Source organism: Siphateles boraxobius, unplaced genomic scaffold (assembly GCF_051911475.1).
Source record: "Siphateles boraxobius isolate OS27281-9 unplaced genomic scaffold, OSU_SipBor_1 215, whole genome shotgun sequence".
In the NCBI taxonomy this organism is placed as follows: Eukaryota; Metazoa; Chordata; class Actinopteri; order Cypriniformes; family Leuciscidae; genus Siphateles; species Siphateles boraxobius.
This window is the reverse complement of record NW_027508828.1, coordinates 345,001-365,000: the sequence shown is the minus strand read 5'-3', so window position 1 is coordinate 365,000 and position 20,000 is coordinate 345,001. Positions and strand designations below refer to the sequence as shown.

General features: G+C 40.9%; 2 protein-coding genes across 9 annotated transcripts in view; both read right to left on the bottom strand.

Moving 5' to 3' along the window:
- pros1 (protein S) overlaps positions 1 to 12,477 on the bottom strand; it is a 29,288-nt gene extending 16,811 nt beyond the window's left edge. The window contains exons 1-4 of one of the 2 annotated variants that reach the window (XR_013206467.1): positions 12,179 to 12,448; positions 6,819 to 6,976; positions 6,130 to 6,154; positions 1 to 6 (exon numbers count right to left, since the gene is read on the bottom strand). The exon at positions 1 to 6 is cut by the window's left edge and continues 81 nt beyond it. Coding sequence is in view for 1 of the 2 variants with exons in the window: in XM_077238049.1 (XP_077094164.1) it covers positions 1 to 6; positions 6,130 to 6,154; positions 6,819 to 6,976; positions 12,179 to 12,242 (253 nt within the window). In the remaining variant the exon portion in view is untranslated. Of the gene's footprint in view, positions 7 to 6,129; positions 6,155 to 6,818; positions 6,977 to 12,178 lie in introns of both variants that reach the window. The other variant, XM_077238049.1, reaches the window with a different exon arrangement.
- A 2,996-nt stretch (positions 12,478 to 15,473) lies between these two features.
- rasa3 (RAS p21 protein activator 3) overlaps positions 15,474 to 20,000 on the bottom strand; it is a 61,259-nt gene continuing 56,732 nt past the window's right edge. For 4 of the 7 annotated variants that reach the window (XM_077238037.1, XM_077238038.1, XM_077238040.1 and 1 more), the window contains one exon: positions 16,982 to 17,200. In XM_077238037.1, coding sequence (XP_077094152.1) covers positions 17,125 to 17,200 — 76 coding nt within the window. In that variant the 3' untranslated portion in view covers positions 16,982 to 17,124. Of the gene's footprint in view, positions 17,201 to 20,000 lie in introns of all 7 variants that reach the window. The other 3 variants (XM_077238043.1, XM_077238041.1, XM_077238042.1) reach the window with 2 other exon arrangements.

Below are 20,000 nucleotides of genomic sequence, written 5' to 3'. Positions count from 1 at the left end.
GACACACTAAACACACACACAACACGAGAAGAGTCACACACACACACTGCCTTCTCCCATGATGCATCACAGCGAGTTTCAGCATCGTACAGGAAACACATCCCAGATCAGGATAAGTGTGTGTTCTCTACAGGCTAAACCAGTGTTTTCATGCACTGCTCAGTTTTCCGTCTATAACATGTGACTAGTGGAAGAAAAACATCCAAAACACACATTTAAGAGTTTATTTGATCTCAAACCTCTTTAAAGACGGAGAGTTTGAGTCAGAAATCTGCACTTCAGCAGCGTCACACACACCGAACTATACAGATTTATTCATATCTATATTCTGAAGGGTTGTTCATATACTATTCGCCTGTTTATACAACATTTCACTCTAAACTGTATTTGTACTTGGTGCAAATAATTATTTTTTTTGTCTGTTTTGTCTATTTTCTGATTTATGTTGTGATATAATTATGGAAATGATGACTTTCTCTGTATTGACTTTTTTTTAGTATGTCATAATTTTGACCTTTTATTCATAATTTTGATTTTTAAAGTCATAATTATGACTTTTTAAGTAATTTCTGATTTATGGAGTGATAAAGAGCTCTGAAAAAACCTTTAGCTATAATATGGCAACAAAAGAATTATGAACATTTATCAAATGTTTCAGATTTATGTGATGGAAATGCATTCAATTGTTGTGCTTATTTAATTAGATAATGCCTCATAAGATCATGTTTTATGTAACATTTAATTTTTTTTTTAACTATGTCAACAGGAAAATCTGATATATCAGATAATTTATCAATCGCCTGTTTATAGAACATTTTACATTGTGTAAATCAGTTCTCTTTCATAGGTTCACTCAACGCTGCGGAAAGCGCAGTGGGATATCCTCTGGATGTGCCGATACATACAGTCGGCAACGCGTCATAGTTGGGGGCGTGGTCGGCGTGGGGGAAAACACCGCGAACATCATGTGTATTTGAATGACAAAATGTCTTATTGCAAAGCATTGACGCCTGCCGACCGGCAATGATATATTGCTAAATTAACTGCAATAGGGTACGATTGCCCATATTTAATTAAAAACTGGGTCAATGACCCGAGCAAATGGCCGGAGGTGTCGTTTCCAGACATATTTTGCTATCTGGTTGAATCTCCAGGTAAGACATTGCGGTAGCTACCGGTAACATTAGCCTGTAACTCAATCATATGTTGCATACTATAACTCCATAAAACCTTGTCACTTACCAACTGTACGTATGCTTCACTCCAAACTATTAATCCTTTTGTAAAACGGTGATGAGTAGTACGAGGTTGCCGAGGGACTGTGCTGACAGTTATCTTAACTCACACACTGCAGTGTGTATCGAGTGTAGACCGTAGCGATTGGCCTAGCAAGCGAGCCTTCAGCTGATAACGCTAATGTGAATGGGACAACCCTTATGAAAAAGAACTATGGGAATCTTGTAGTATTTTAAGACAAAATTTTATAGTAATCCTGTAGGAATACTATAGTATTATGGGACATACTATAGAAGTACTATAGAGGTATTACAGAACATCACAGAAGTAATGCACAGAAGTAGGGCTAAATTCACATCACGTGACGGGGCGTTCCCGGGGGCGTTCCCAGGGGCGTTCCCAGACCAACCGACTGTATCTATTGCCTGAAGCCCTATAGAATCACCCCAATTCATTGGCTGATGGCGCTTTCGCAAAGCTGGCTCCGCCCCGACGCCCTTACGTCGTAGCATGATAAACGCGCGCGCGCCATCCTCTCCTCAGATTTCTCTGCCTTCACGAAGCGGTCACATCTTGCCCTTCGATCGGTTTTTCTGAGCCCGAATTATTCTAAATTCAACTACAGCTTTCGTCTCGACACTTAAGCGACTGGTATAAGTGGAACTCTGTTCTCCTTACAGTGAAGTGTCATGGATTATCGACGCTGTTCTCCGCCATGCGTTCGTTTTATTCCGAACGACGACCCTCACAGTAAGTGTGTTAAATGTATAGGTTTTTCGCATGCGCGTGAGGCTGTATAAGGATTGTCAAAATTTAAATTTTGTGACAATCTTCTTCTCAAAACCCTCCGCTCTAGACTAGCGGTTTTTGATAAGGAGTCATACGTTCCCCTCAGTCGCGCTCCCGAGACTGCTGAGGCCCAAATCGGTTTCTTTCGGTCTGGATGACGTGATTTACACTGCAGCTTCCGACTCCGAGGATTTGAGGCCTGCTTTGACTGATGACGTTATCCCGCCTAGCGGCCAGGACGCGCGGCCTACTCCGGCCTACACTGAGCTTATTGACGTGCTGTCGCGCGCTACAGAGAAGCTCTCTATAGACTGGCCTGATGAGCCCCGCGAGTCTCAATCGTCCAAACTCGACGAGAGGTTCCTTCGTGGCCCTAATTCTAGGCCAGAGCGAAGAAAGCTACCCTTTTTCAGCGATCTGCATCACAAGATCTCCAGATCCTGGAAGCAGCCTTTCTCCGCACGCCTAACTAATGCGGCAGCCGCTGACTTTACCAACCTTGTGGGTTTTGTGGAGCAGGGTTATTACGCTATTCCAGAGGTTGAGGACACGCTGGCTAACCACCTCTCCCCGGCATCTGCACCGTCCTGGAAGTCGTGTCCCCTCCTTCCTTCCAAGGCTTGTAGGACTACTTCCTCCCTTATTGGGAAGTCTTACATGGCGGCTGGTCAAGCAGGCATGGCCCTGCATACCATGGCCATCCTTCAAGCCTACCAAGCGGACGTCTTGAAGGACATGGATGAAGGAGAGGGACTGACACCTGAAGCTGTCAAAGAGCTTCGCAAAGCCACAGATCTGGCCCTAAGAGCCACCAAACACACTGCTCGGGCTGTAGGTCGCTCTATGGCGGGCTCGGTTGCCGCAGAGCGCCACCTCTGGTTGAATCTCACGGAGATCCGAGACAAGGATAAGAGTTTTCTCCTGGACGCCCCTATCTCCCACTCAGGTCTTTTCAGGCAGGCGGTCAACACGGTGGTTGAGAAGTTCCATGCCGCTAAGTCTCAGTTGGCCGCGTTCAGGCAGTTTATGCCCAGGAGAGTTATGGCGCTTTTCCACTGCATGGTACGGTATGGTTCGGTCCGGTATGGCACGCTTTGGCGCTTTTCCACTGCATGGTACAGTACGGCTTGGCTCGGTACGGCTCACTTGTGGCGCTTTTCCACTGCATGGTACGGTATGGCTCGCTTCGACTCGCTTTAAATGGTACCACCTCTGTTGAGGTTCCAACCGTACCGTACCGATACTAAAATGTGACGTGAAAACACTGCAGATCACTGATTGGTCAGACAGACAGAATCGTCACTACCAGCGTCATTGTATTTGCGAGACATCAAACCCGCTGGATTTAAATAGCCAGTAACAGCCACCGCTGTAGCACCTGTTTTAAAACTACTTGCTTGAAGAAAAAAAACTTCCAAAAAAGAAATGGCTGAATCGTGGTCAGTGGACGAGAAGAGCAGACGTTCCTCTTGTTGGTTGCCGAGGAGCGGATGATAACGATCAGTCATAATCCCTCCCACTTTGAAGCGGTACTAACTGCAGTGGAAAAGCAAACGAGCTAAAGCGAACCGAGCCGTGCCGCGCCGTACCACGCAGTGGAAAAGCGAAGCGAGCCGAACCGTGCTCAGGCTTCTGTACTACAGCAGGAGATTTAATCCCTTCTGCTGAAGTGGGCGATAGAAGAGATTCCCTCGGGGGAAGTCGAACAGGTCTTCTACAGCCGTTACTTCCTGGTCCCGAAGAAGGGAGGCGGCCTGCGGCCGATACTAGATCTTCGCCGGTTGAATTTCTCTCTTTACAAAGGGAAATTCAAAATGTTGACGCTGAAGGCCATCATATCTCATATCCGGCTGGGGGACTGGTTCGTGACAGTAGACCTCAAGGATGCTTATTTCCACATCCAGGTCGTACGGCGACAGTAAAAGTTTCTCAGGTTCGCCTTTGGAGAAAGCATACATGAGACCTTTTCTGTGGTGGATGAAGCTCTTAGGGGCTCGGCCCAGAGGAAGCTGTACGTTTGGCCTATCAGAGGCCGTTAGCTTTAAGCTTTGATCTCCCAACAGACGTTCCGGAGACCATTGCGAGTGCTAGAGCCCCTTCTACGAGGAGGCTGTATTCCTCCAAGTGGAGGGTGTTCGAGGCATGGTGCTTAGCACATGACAGGAACCCAGTTGGCTTCCCAGTAGGCTCAGTGCTGGAATTCCTGCAGGAAAAGTTTGCTTCCGGAGTGGCTGCTACCACTCTCAGAGTATATGTCGCAGCTATTGCCGCTCATAGAGAATCAGATGAGATTCCCTTGGGGAAACTGAGGTTAGTTTCGGCCTTCATGCGTGGGGTTAGGCGCCTGAAACTGGCTCTCCCCCCTAGTGTTCCCTCGTGGGACCTGTCAGTCGTTTTGGAGGGTTTGACAGAGGCTTCCTTCGAGCCCTTGGAGTCAGACCCTGAGCGGATTCTGACTCTTAAGGTTGCTCTTTTGTTGGCCTTATCTTCACTAAAGCGGATGGGGGATTTGCAGGCTCTCTCTATTAGTGAGTCATGCTTGGACTTCGCTTCTGGCCTGGTTAGAGTTACCTTGAGGCCGAGGTCGGGGTATGTACCCAAGGTTCTTTCCACGGCGTTCCGCTCTCAGGTTGTTAACCTTAACGCTTTCCACCCTCCTCCTTTTGCCTGTGAGGAAGAAAGGAAACTTAACATGCTCTGCCCGGTCCGTTCTTTGAAGTTGTATGTAGATCTCTCAGGCGGTTGGAGGAAATCAAACCAGCTCTTGGTATGTTTTGGTGCTGGCCGCCGCGGGCTTGCAGCATCAAAGCAGAGGATTTCCCACTGGGCAACGGACGCTATTTCGCTGGCTTACGAGGTGCGTGGTTTGCCTTCACCTCTTAGCATCAGAGCACATTCCACCAGAAGTGTGGCTTCCTCTGAAGCTCTCTTTAGAGGGGCCCTCTTGGAAGACATTCGTGTGGCGGCAGGTTGGTCCTCTCCGCACACCTTTGTGAGGTTCTATAATTTAGATCTTGACACGACTCCAGGTTCCCCGGTTCTATCTGCTTGAACCGATCATGGTTATTATTATTTGGTCTGGTACCAGTTATGGCAGCGCTTAGCTTGGCGAGTTTGGTATTTCGTTCCCACTGCGCTTTCCGCAGCGTTGAGTGGACCTATGAAAGAGAACGTCTCTGGTTACTTGCGTAACCTATGGTCTCTGAATAGGGAACGAGACGCTGCGTTCGCAACCAAGCTCCTCGCGCTGCCGACCGTTTTTTCTTTTCGGCAGAGAAATCTGAGGAGGATGGCGTGCGCGCGTTCATCATGCTACGATGTAAGAGCGTCGGGGCGGAGCCAGCTTTGCGCGAGCGCCATGAGGCAATCAATTGGCGTGATTCTATAGGGCTTCAGGCAATCGGCACATCCAGAGGATATCCCACTGCGCTTTCCGTAGCGTCTCGTTCACTCTTCAGAGAACATAGGTTACGCAAGTAACCAGAGACGTTTTCTGTCTGTTGACAGTATCTATTTTCTGATTCATTTGTCAAAACTCCCTCTGGAAAGACCTTTAACTCTAAAATGTCAAACTAGAGTTTTGAATCTGATTTTATCCAGTGTTCAGTCTAAATGTTTGGAAATTAGTGCATATTTAATTAGACAATGCCTCATTTGCATATTTAAACATTACATTTAATGGTAACACTTTACAATAAGGTTCATTAGTTAACATATTTGCTAACATGAACAAAAAACAATACATTTGTTACAGTATTTGTTCATCTTTGTTCACAGTGCATTAACTAATGTTAACAAGATTTTAATAATGTATTAGTAGAAATTGAAATTAACAAAGATTAATAAATGCAGTTCATTATTAGTTCATGTTAACTAATGAAGCCTCTTGTAAAGTGTTTCCCATTTAATATATGCATTGAAAGTATGTAGTATAATTTTTAGAAACTTTTGTTTCTATAATGTGTTTTGTGATTCCCGTTTGGTCCGGAAAGCGTGGGAACTCGGGGGCGGGGCCTGATGACATCACAGATCCCGGATTCAACACTACATGTGTGTGGATTACAGAGAGTGTTTATTTGCACAAAAACAACGAGGCCGACTTACCGACGTACTTGGGATAGAAATATTCCTGGAAGATTAAAAGAACATGAGATTATTCACAGACAAAACACACAGCAAAAGCTTCTCAGTTTAATATTCAACAATATTATTGATCTCTTGCATTGACACCATTATATGAGAGCTGAACTGAGCTGGACGATGACATCACCGTTTCAACAGAGCGGCTATATATATATAATTTAACTAAATTAATAACTTTATTACAACAAAGTGAACCATTACTGAACTTAATCAATCAACTTTTATATATATAGCACAATAAAAGCAACAGTAGGCTAGTTGGTCATTGTGTTGTAAATATATAAAAAAAAGACCTCAAAACAAATGATAAAGGGAGTTTACACCGAAAACACCAATCAGAAAATTCAACATTATAATCACGGACAGCTGTAAGCCTGTGAAATGAGGAAGGTTTTTAATTGAGATTTTACGTAAGCTGGACTATTACGCTATTTTCTTCTAGAAACAAACTGTGTTGCATTATTTTCCTGTTATCTCTGTAAAGCTTTGAAACACTCTGTGTTGTAAAAAGCGCTGTATAAATAAAGATGATTGACTCAGTGATTCACTCTCTCCACAAACACACGCGTGCGGGTCAATGTCGAAGTCAACAGTGTGAGGATCACAACACACACATCCCACACACACACCCCAGTATGGATCTAACGCACCGTTTCCAGATTATTCTCGAAGATTTCCCGCGCCTCTTCTTTATTGCACAGCTCCTCCACACACTCGCGCTCCAGGTTCCCCTTCTTGCTCTCCTCGAAGAGTGTGTTCGCCCGCCGGTGACGCCGCAGGAACGCCGACGCCTCGCTCGCGCCCAGAACTGACATGAGCAGAGAAACAGAGAAACAGCCACGCTTCCTCAGTTAATGGACATTCATTAAAACAAAAATCACTGTAATGGCCATTCATGGCAAACGGTGCAAATATGTCCTCAAAACAGAACATTTTCATGATTCCTGTGATAAATATGTCCTCAAATCAGAACATTTTCATGATTCCTGTGATAAATATGTCCTCAAATCAGAACATTTTCATGATTCCTGTGATAAATATGTCCTCAAATCAGAACATTTTCATGATTCCTGTGATAAATATGTCCTCAAATCAGAACATTTTCATGATTCCTGTGATAAATATGTCCTCAAATCAGAACATTTTCATGATTCCTGTGATAAATATGTCCTCAAATCAGAACATTTTCATGATTCCTGTGATAAATATGTCCTCAAATCAGAACATTTTCATGATTCCTGTGATAAATATGTCCTCAAATCAGAACATTTTCATGATTCCTGTGATAAATATGTCCTCAAATCAGAACATTTTCATGATTCCTGTGATAAATATGTCCTCAAATCAGAACATTTTCATGATTCCTGTGATAAATATGTCCTCAAATCAGAACATTTTCATGATTCCTGTGATAAATATGTCCTCAAATCAGAACATTTTCATGATTCCTGTGATAAATATGTCCTCAAATCAGATTTTTCACGATTCCTGTGATTAATATGTCCTCTAAACAGATTTTTCACGATTCCTGTGATAAATATGTCCTCAAATCAGAACATTTTCATGATTCCTGTGATAAATATGTCCTCAAATCAGAACATTTTCATGATTCCTGTGATAAATATGTCCTCAAATCAGAACATTTTCATGATTCCTGTGATAAATATGTCCTCAAATCAGAACATTTTCATGATTCCTGTGATAAATATGTCCTCAAATCAGAACATTTTCATGATTCCTGTGATAAATATGTCCTCAAATCAGATTTTTCACGATTCCTGTGATTAATATGTCCTCTAAACAGATTTTTCACGATTCCTGTGATAAATATGTCCTCAAATCAGAACATTTTCATGATTCCTGTGATAAATATGTCCTCAAAACAGAACATTTTCATGATTCCTGTGATAAATATGTCCTCAAAACAGATTTTTCACGATTCCTGTGATTAATATGTCCTCAAAACAGATTTTTCACGATTCCTGTGATAAATATGTCCTCAAATCAGAACATTTTCATGATTCCTGTGATAAATATGTCCTCAAATCAGAACATTTTCATGATTCCTGTGATAAATATGTCCTCAAAACAGAACATTTTCATGATTCCTGTGATAAATATGTCCTCAAAACAGATTTTTCACGATTCCTGTGATAAATATGTCCTCAAATCAGAACATTTTCATGATTCCTGTGATAAATATGTCCTCAAATCAGAACATTTTCATGATTCCTGTGATAAATATGTCCTAAAAACAGATTTTTCATGAATCCTGAGATAAATATGTCCTCAAAACAGATTTTTCATTATTCCTGTGATAAATATGACCCTGGGCCACAAAACCAGTCACATGTCGCACAGGTATATTTGTGGCAATAGCCAACAGTACATTGTATGGATTAAAATAAATTTCCTATCGTAAATATATAAAACATTTATTTTTGTGAGTGAATGCAGCATAATCGGGAACATAAATGCACAACTTTAAAGTCGATTTTCTCAATCTTTAGATTTTTTTGCATCCTCAGATTCCAGATTTTCAAATAGTAAATCTCGGACAAATATTCTCCTGTCCTAACAAACCATTTGTGGTCCAGGGTGATAAATATGTCCTCAAAACAGCACATTTTCATTATTTTTGTGATAAATTTGTCCTGAAAACAGAACATTTTCATGATTCCTGTGATAAATGGATTTATCACATGTTTATTAGATCCAATACCCACTAAACTACTGAAAGAAGTGTTACCTGTAGTGGAAGAGCCTCTTCTCAATATTATTAACTCGTCTTTATCTTTAGGTCATGTTCCAAAAATATTAAAGCTGGCAGTAATAAAACCTCTCATTAAGAAACCGCAATTAGATCCAAATAACTTAGCAAATTACAGACCCATTTCAAATCTTCCATTTATGTCTAAAATACTAGAAAAGTTGTGTCCGCTCAATTGTGCTCTTTCTTGCAAGAAAATGATATCTATGAAAAATTCCAGTCGGGATTCAGACCGCATCATAGCACAGAAACTGCGCTAGTTAAAATTACAAATGATTTACTTTTAGCTTCTGACCAAGGCTGTATCTCAATACTAGTTCTACTCGATCTTAGCGCTGCGTTCGACACTATCGATCATAAAATACTCTTGGATCGACTACAAAACTACACTGGTGTTCAGGGACAGGCATTAAGCTGGTTTAGATCTTACTTATCAGACCGTTATCATTTTGTCTGTTTAAATGGGGAAAAATCAAAGATAACGTCAGTAGACTATGGAGTGCCGCAAGGATCGGTGTTAGGCCCTCTGCTATTCTCAATATACATGCTGCCACTTGGTAATATTATAAGAAAACATGGAATTAATTTCCACTGTTATGCTGATGACACTCAATTATATATCTCATCACGACCAGATGAAAACACTAACTTATCTAAATTGACAGTGTCTAAATGATATAAAATGCTGGATGACGTGTAATTTCCTGCTATTAAATTCAGATAAAACGGAGGTATTACTTATTGGTCCAAAAAACTACCCACAAAATCCCTTACAATACAACTTTAATATAGAAGGATGTCCTGTTACTTTATCCACTACAGTAAAAGACCTGGGTGTTATACTAGACCGCAACTTGACTTTCGAAAATCATATTTCATATATTACAAGAACAGCCTTTTTCCACCTTAGGAACATTGCTAAGCTACGCAACATGCTATCTGTTTCTGATGCAGAAAAGTTAGTTCATGCATTCATGACCTCGAGACTAGATTACTGTAATGCTTTATTAGCTGGTTGTCCTGCATCCTCAATAAACAAGCTACAGTTAGTGCAAAATGCAGCCGCTAGAGTTCTTACTAGATCAAGAAAATATGATCATATAACACCTATTTTATCATCTCTACACTGGTTACCTATTAAGTTACGTATCAATTACAAAGTATTCCTACTGACCTATAAAGCCCTAAATGGTTTAGCTCCTGTGTATTTAACAGACCTTCTATCGCCATACAATCCATCGCGTTCTTTAAGATCACTAAATTCGAGGCTTCTGGTCATTCCTAGGATATCTAAGTCCACTAAAGGAGGCAGAGCATTTTCACATTTAGCTCCGAAGCTCTGGAATAGCCTTCCTGATATTGTACGAGACTCAGACTCGCTGTCCCAGTTTAAAACTAGATTAAAGACGCATCTCTTTAGCCAAGCATTCACTTAATGCTTACCTTTAATACCACTGCTGAATCAGATCGAATGCATTAACATTATGAACATCAGCTATGCTAATTATCTCCCATCTGCCTTTCTGCTGTTATCTCGGGACGCCAGTCCCGAGGTAAATAGCGTTCGTCAGCTCCAGTGTGTATCCAGCCTCTCACGGAGAATTCAGATGCCCCAACGCCTGTGAAGAGACGACTCAAAGCCGGCGATATGTTATGCCATAAATTAATACATGATTAACTAACTGTATTTTTCTATGTACATTTCCGAAATGCACTTTCTGTAAAGCTGCTTTGAGAGAATGTGTATTGTGAAAAGCGCTATACAAATAAATTTGAATTGAATTGAATTGAATAAATATGTCCTGAAAACCGAACATTTTCATGATTCCTGTATAAAACACGAGCTACAGCTTCAGTCTGATTGACACGTGCATTATTATCAGCCGATATTTCTGATCGATCAGGCTGGCCTACATACATCAGTCCGGTACATTAATATAGTAATCATCATGGTTTATGTCAGTGTACAGCGGCTCTGAATATTAATGCGAGTTCAAACATTAGATGTAAACGTAAGGAGCGCTGCACAGACAGATCTATTTTTTCTATACCATTTAATTATGGATTTGTTTTGATAACATGTTTTATATTAAAATGTACTTCTCTTTTATTAATGCTTTTCTTTTCTTTTGTCGTATTTCTCTTCCTGTGAAGCGCTTTGAGATGAAGGCGCTATAGAAAATAAAGTTTATAATTATTATTATCATCTTCAGCATGACTTCATGAATGTCAGCTTCAACCCCATTAAAGTCCTTCATTCAGAGGGAGTTATTCCTGCTGTACTGGAGGATCTTTAGAGAAAATGATGTTTTATTGTAATAAACATTAAGAGAACAAACATCTTCAACACTGACCCAAGACTCGTTTAAAGAAGACCAGTTTCATTCTGATAATGTTCAGTCAGTCACTTCTGTAAAGTAACGAGGTCTGGATGAAACTGGTTACATTGTTACTTTTCAAAATGTTGTTTCACAGTTACTTTTGTAAAAACTGCTACATTCTTACTTTGTAAAAACTGCTACATTCTTACTTTGTAAAAACTGCTACATTCTTTGTAAATGCTGCAACATTTTCACTTTGTACAGTTCATTTTGGAAACATTGTTACAGTTACTTTTGTAAACACTGATAATTCTGGCAAAACTAACTGTTACTTTGTAAATCTTGTACATTTTGACAACATTGTTACTTTTATAAATGCCGCAACATTTTTACTTCGTAAATACTGATAATTCTGGCAAAACTCTAACAGTTACTTTTATAAACACTGCTTCATTATTACGTTGTAAATACAGTTAGTTTTGTAAACACTGTTACAGTTACTTTTGTAAACAATGCGTCACATTTTATTACAACTTACATGTAAAGACGGCCATCATAAATGCTTTGGTATTACTAAAATTACCAAAAATTACTATGGTAACCACGGTATAGTTTCCTCCCAAGTACCAGTTATTGTTTATGATATAAAACCACAACAGTATAAGAGACCTGACTCGGAATCTTTGTCATTTTGATCATTTTTTTATGACAAACACCAGTTAAGATTAACTAAAGTAACTATTATGTTGTGGTTTAAACTGTGGTAAAAGGTAAACATTGTAAAGATAAACACTGCTCAACAAGCGGCTCATTGAAGTAACGGTTTCTGCTGATGCTAAAAACGCTTTAATCTCTTTGTGACATTAAATTAAAAGATCTGTGTGTGTGTGTGTGAGTGTGTGTTCGCTGTTTTACTCACATCGGTGTGACTCGGAGAGTTGAGCGCGCAGGAGCAGAAACACGAGGCCGATCAGAATCCTCATGCTCGCGCTTTCTGTCGGGTAAAGATCCACTCACTCGAACCACACACACTTCCGGTTCTGATCCGAACCCAAACACTCGGTTCTTCCGTTCACGGTCCTCTAGTTCGCGAGCGCACTCATGACTGAGCAGCATGGGTTAGTTAGGTAGTGATTAGTTAACCGTGGGTGAACTAGCAGCTCAGCTGGACACTGTGCTCGGGCACGAGTGTGTGAAGGTAAAAGGAAATTATGTAACAGGAATTTAAGCTGATTTTGCTTTTGATACACAATGAATTTAACCTCTTAATTTCTCCAGTTAAAAAGAAAATCAGCGTTTTTATTTACTTGACGAATAAATGAAAAACAACGTTAAAAACAAGTATTCAGTACTTCATTTAACCTCATTATTTTTTTTTTAGCTAACTGTGATTTGTATAATTATGTACATTTTTGAAATGCATAACTTAGACAGTTACCTCTGATAAACACTGTAATGTATTTTCCGTAAAGCTGCTTTGAAACAACAAATAAATGTTCAGTGAAATGAAAGACCAGGACACCAAAGTCAGAGATCTCAACATCAACTTCAAATTCATTTTATATATATAACCAGTGACTCATTTGAGTCTGTTTTACAGTTGTAGTCGAAATTATTCATTGCAAATCAGGTTTATTGGCAAAATTTACTGACTTTCAGCTGTTTCAGCAAATCAAACAAAAGTAATTGAAATATCTCAACACAACAAATGTTTCAAGTGGTTTCCCCGAATTCAACTGAAAAAATTCAACTTTTATTGACTTCTGCAGTCTCAAAATTATTCAACCCCCTGAATAGAATTTCATCACAACAGCACAAATCTGCAAAACGGGTGTTGTCTCATTAATCAAGGGATTCATTAGTTGCATCAGGTGTGCTTGAGCTAGAACACATGAAATATCTGAACTGGCGAGGTTTGTTGAGCGTCACGTTTGACTGCATGTTAGAAATATGTCTAAGTCAAAAGAATGGTCCAAAAAGTTAGGAGAAGATACAGTATCATCGCCCTTCACAAACAAGGAACAGGATACAAAAAGAAAGTTTGCAAGTTCAAAGTTGTCACACTACCTGTATAATTCTGTATTATAAATTTTTAAGGCCAGACAAGTCATTTGTTGAGGTCAATTTGTAAAGAAAGGCTACACGACTGCGCACATATATATTAAAGCGCACACATCTATAGACTAGACATGTAATACGCATGTGCGCATATTCTCGGGTTTGCGTTTTTTGACGTATGCGCAGAAATTTTTTCTTAAAAAGATTATTATTTTTTTTCAAAATGTGGTTTGCGTTCTCGAGCCCCAAACACTGTTGTCATGCGAGTGAGCGGCTGAAGCGCGTTAATGGTTTTCTGTTAGAACGGTGTGTGTTAGCGGCCGCTAAGTTAATAACTAATGATCTTTACAATAGAAGTGAATCAATCAAAACTAACTTTATCTGGACAATAACTTTATTCTAGATCTGCTGTAAAGCCTAAACAATCTCTGTTACTGTAATCTCCTATTATCACTGTAAAGCTGCTGTGAAATAATCTATATTGTTAAAGCGCTGTGTGAATGAAGGACTTGATGGATGCACAGTAAAGCTCGTATTAAACACATGCCAGAACTCCAGGACTACACCACTACTGACCCAAACTGCTCAAAATCATATAAATAAGCCACAGAAGTTTTGGGATTCTGTTCTGTGGAGCGATGAAACAACTGGAACTTTTCTGCAGTGTGTATCAGCTGATATTAAAGGATTAGTTCAGCTCAAAATGAAAATTTCCTGATAATTTACTCACCCCATCCAAGATGTTCATGTCTTTCTTTCCTCAGTGGAAAAGAAATTAAGTTTTTTGTGGAAAACATTTCAGGATTTTTCTCCACACAATGGACTTTGCTGGTCACCAACATGTTGAAGTCCAAATCAATGCAGTTTTAAAGGTCTTCAAATGCGACGCGCCAGGCATTACGTCATCACGTTGGAAAGGTCAAGTGGAAGTACCGCCCCATTGTTTTAAACATCCAGGATACGCACACGACAGGACCATTTTAAACAATAAACTGACACAAAGACATAAATATGTCATTCAACATACAGTAAAATTTGAACGATCCTCCTTCTCCAAGCTTGTAAACAATGGGGCGGCACTTCCACTTGACCTTTCCAACGTGATGATGTAATGCCTGGCGCATCGCAGACCAGCACAAGACCGACAATTGTGGTTAAAAAGTATATAAATGTTTATATTTTTTTAGAAAATGACAGATCATTTCAGCTGGGATCGTGCAGAGACCTTCGAAGCACTTTAAAGTCCATTGTGTGGAGAAAAATCCTGCAATGTTTTCCTCAAAAAATTAATTTCTTTTCCACTGAGGAAAGAAAGACATGGATATCTTGGATGGCATCGGGGTGAGTAAATTATCAGGAAATTTTCATTCTGAGCTGAACTAATCCTTTAAGAGTGCATGTGGATCAGTGATGCTCTGCGGCTGATCTATATCCTCCGGCTCTGGAAACCTGCAGCGTGAGGAAGGAGAGATGATTCACTGGAGCATCAGGAGATCCTGCGAGAAGAAAACATCTCTCCGTCAGCGAGGAAGCTGAACACGACCTTCAACAGGACAACGATCCCAAGCAAACCTCAAACTCCACCAAGGCTTGGTTGCAGAGGAAGTCCTGGGAGATACAGTGGCATCACAGTCACATGACTCGAACCTCGTTGAAAATCTCAGGCTAATAGTATTCCTGAACTGGAGGCCATTCCTCATGAGGAACGGCTCAGATCCCTCAGAAACACTGGTGTCTGATTATACATCTCGTTTCAGCAAAGGCTGTGCTAAAGATGCTTGCCATGAAGGGGGGGGAATAATTTTGAGACAGCAGAAGTCATTAAAAGTTGCATTTTCAATTGAATTTGGGGAAACCCCTTGAAACATTTGTTGTGTTGAGCTATTTCAATCACTTGTTTGGTTTGTTCATTGCAAACAGCTGACAGTCTGCATTTTGCTAATAAACCTGATTTGCAATAGTGGGTTGGATGATTTAATAGTTTAATTTGAACTGTATTTCTTAGGAGAAACATCTGAGCTTAAACGTTCCTCCGGATGGAGGGTTATACGGTACAGCACAACTATACGTGTGTCATTTCTCATCTCAGTGATTCTTCTATGTTTAGTGTCTTTGAGAACAAACAGTGTTTGAGAATAAAGACTCAGACACGGGTCTCTTTGCTATTGCCTTCATTTGGAATAAAGGAGCGTGTGTCTCGTTTACTCAGGCGGTCACACACGTCACACGAAACACACGGCTGGCCCTTCTGAAGGATCAAAGGTCCTTCATCAATGACTCAGATCAAGAATTGCTCATAAGTGACATTATTGCATACTTCATACTGTGCGTTTGGATTATTTTGAGGGGTTTTTCTTCTTCACAAAAGCATTATTCTGTGATATAAAAATAAATAGCAATTAATTTGGGGGCTGAAATGCAGAATTACTGAAACATGCATGACTGAAGGATGTACAGAAACTCATGAGAAACACAATAACTCGAGTGTGAACAAAAATACAACTCCATACTAACGTCTGCGGACACAGAAGAAGGTAAGCTTGAATCTCCAGCGCATATTTCACCCCTAAATCATAAGAAAATACAAAATTATTTTCACCATACACAAAATAAAGCATCAGTATTTGTCAAATTACTGTGAAAAATATGTGGCATTAGAATAATGTGAATTTGAAGGGTTAATGCGTTTAATTGTCTTCAAAATAGTCAGAATGCCGGAAAATGGCTTTGAGTTTCTTTACTAATTATGTAAATATCGTAAAATATGTGTATACATATATAAATAAATATAAAAATGTAAATATATATTTACACACACACACACACATTTACATTTTGTTCATTTAGCAGACACTTTTATCCAAAGTGACAAATGAGGAATACAAGCTATTCATCTTAAGTAAATATATAATGTATTTGTCTATATATTTATATATATTCTTTTGATTTAAGGGTGAAATATGACCAGGACAGGTTTTTATGAAATGCATCAAAATAATCATATACATATCAAACGTCTCAATAAATTGTGACTGTGAGTTATTATTCATTATTAGTCAATAAAAAAAACCTCTTGCACGCTCGCTTCAGTTTCACACACACACACACACACACACACACACACACACACACACACACACACACACACACACACACACACACACACACACACACACACACACACTGAATTTAAAACACGTTCCTACAGGACGTGACACACAACAGGAAGTATAAAAACACAAATATCCAGCAGAGACGTTCATGTGATGCTGAACACACACAACTGGACCCACAAACCGTGAGAAACTCGTTTAGTGTCACATGCTGGGATGAGGACGTCTGGCATGCTCTGACACACACAACATGTTTCCCACAATGCAGCACTTCTTCAGCTGCTAGTGAAAAGGTAAGTCAATACTGGACACGTCTGAACGGAGGGCAAGTGCAGGCAGAAACAGAGCAGAATATTTCCCATCATCTAGTTACACCAGTTAAAAACACAGAGTTCATCAGAACATCTGAAAACCCTGTGAACGCAAAGGATTGTGGTCCTGAAGACTTCAACTGGAATACTCCGTTATCAAAAAATCCACAATTAGAGGACGTCTCATCGTCTTCTAGCTTAAAAACATCATAAAATGTTAAAATGCACGTGTGAGGCGAAGCTACATCGTCCACTGTCGCGCTTGACGTGTGTTCAGAGGAAGCTGTCGTTCGGTTATCGTATAAAAACACCAGAGTTTCAGCTTTTGTCTGTGGCCGCCATCCTGTCAATCACATCTGTTGCCATGGAGACGGTGGGCATGGTCAGATGGAGTAGGTGGAGCTTTCTGACTGCTGCCGGATGTAGCAATGGAAGCTCTGATCACCGATTGGATGTTCCCTGTAAACAAAAACGGGATACATTGTAACGGAAAAGGGAAGTCGGAATGTCTAACTACTAACTTGTGCACACAAAATAAAGTTGATCTATGTGATTGTAACTATTTCATCGCACATCTCTTTATATAAAGTTGGATGAATATTCCATCCAACTTTATCTGCATACATACAGTGCATTAATGTAAAGCGATGTATACGCTAGAAGTTATGCATGTGACGTCACCGCTGAAGTTACACACACTGAGTGGCAGAAACACTGAGTGGCAGAAACACTGAGTGGCAGAAACACTGAGAGGCAGAAACACTGAGAGGCAGAAACACTGAGAGGCAGAAACACTGAGAGGCAGAAACACTGAGAGGCAGAAACACTGAGAAGCAGAAACACTAAGTGGCAGAAACACTGAGAGGCAGAAACACTGAGTGGCAGAAACACTGAGAGGCAGAAACACTGAGTGGCAGAAACACTGAGTGGCAGAAACACTGAGGGGCAGAAACACTGAGGGGCAGAAACACTGAGAGACAGAAACACTGAGAGGCAGAAACACTGAGGGACAGAAACACTGAGAGGCAGAAACACTGAGAGGCAGAAACACTGAGAGGCAGAAACACTGAGGGGCAGAAACACTGAGAGGCAGAAACACTGAGAGGCAGAAACACTGAGAGGCAGAAACACTGAGAGGCAGAAACACTGAGTGGCAGAAACACTGAGAGGCAGAAACACTGAGGGGCAGAAACACTGAGAGGCAGAAACACTGAGAGGCAGAAACACTGAGAGACAGAAACACTGAGGGACAGAAACACTGAGAGGCAGAAACACTGAGAGGCAGAAACACTGAGAGGCAGAAACACTGAGAGGCAGAAACACTGAGAGGCAGAAACACTGAGAGGCAGAAACACTGAGGGGCAGAAACACTGAGAGGCAGAAACACTGAGAGGCAGAAACACTGAGAGGCAGAAACACTGAGAGGCAGAAACACTGAGTGGCAGAAACACTGAGAGGCAGAAACACTGAGAGACAGAAACACTGAGTGGCAGAAACACTGAGAGGCAGAAACACTGAGAGACAGAAACACTGAGAGACAGAAACACTGAGTGGCAGAAACACTGAGAGGCAGAAACACTGAGAGACAGAAACACTGAGAGGCAGAAACACTGAGTGGCAGAAACACTGAGAGGCAGAAACACTGAGAGACAGAAACACTGAGAGACAGAAACACTGAGAGGCAGAAACACTGAGAGACAGAAACACTGAGAGACAGAAACACTGAGAGGCAGAAACACTGAGAGGCAGAAACACTGAGTGGCAGAAACACTGAGGGACAGAAACACTGAGAGGCAGAAACACTGAGGGACAGAAACACTGAGAGGCAGAAACACTGAGGGACAGAAACACTGAGTGGCAGAAACACTGAGAGGCAGAAACACTGAGTGGCAGAAACACTGAGTGGCAGAAACACTGAGTGGCAGAAACACTGAGTGGCAGAAACACTGAGTGGCAGAAACACTGAGTGGCAGAAACACTGAGAGGCAGAAACACTGAGTGGCAGAAACACTGAGTGGCAGAATCACTGAGTGGCAGAATCACTGAGTGGCAGAAACACTGAGAGGCAGAAACACTGAGAGGCAGAAACACTGAGTGGCAGAAACACTGAGAGGCAGAAACACTGAGAGGCAGAAACACTGAGTGGCAGAAACACTGAGTGGCAGAAACACTGAGAGGCAGAAACACTGAGAGGCAGAAACACTGAGAGACAGAAACACTGAGAGGCAGAAACACTGAGAGGCAGAAACACTGAGAGGCAGAAACACTGAGAGGCAGAAACACTGAGAGACAGAAACACTGAGAGGCAGAAACACTGAGAGGCAGAAACACTGAGAGGCAGAAACACTGAGAGACAGAAACACTGAGAGACAGAAACACTGAGAGGCGGAAACACTGAGAGGCAGAAACACTGAGAGGCAGAAACACTGAGAGACAGAAACACTGAGAGGCAGAAACACTGAGAGGCAGAAACACTGAGAGGCAGAAACACTGAGAGGCAGAAACACTGAGTGGCAGAAACACTGAGTGGCAGAAACACTGAGTGGCAGCATCGGTTTTCAGCGTGAATGGCATGAAAAAAACACACAAAACGTATCTCAAACGGGGAAAAATTTGAGATTGACTGTACAACTACATTTGACAAGAAATCTGAAGTATATTTTTACAGACTGCCGAAAAGCTACAGAACAGAGAAGCAAATGGATCCTGCAATTCACAGAAACAACTGGATCCAGGCAGCGAACGGTGGATTAGCAGTTTTCATTTTGTGTCAGAATGCTGAATTTAGGGGTACAATCATACCCTATTATTGTATTGACAACTCATCAATTAAATATTTACCATTGTATATTCTGCATAATTGGATGTTTTTAAATAAACACTGACCAAAAACTACACAAGTTTTAGGGCTGGACGATATAATGATATAAATAACATTGATAAAAGTGATCCCCCCCGGATTTAGACCTATATTCAGGGCTCGACATAAGCAATGGCCCGGGGCCAGTAAAAGAGTATGTCGGGGTAGTTGATTGACCAGTCACTGGCCCGCGCGGGTATGGGTATTTTAACGATATGGAATGAGGCAATACCGTTTATATTGATACAGTAGTTTGATACGAGCACATCTGAAAAATAGCGGAGTACGTTAACGTTACGCAGTGTGAGCTCCTGCAGTGAAAGAACAGAGTACAATTTTTTCTAAACATTTGAGTCCTAAATGCTTATATTAAGCGCTTCAAAATAACTGGTAAGATAT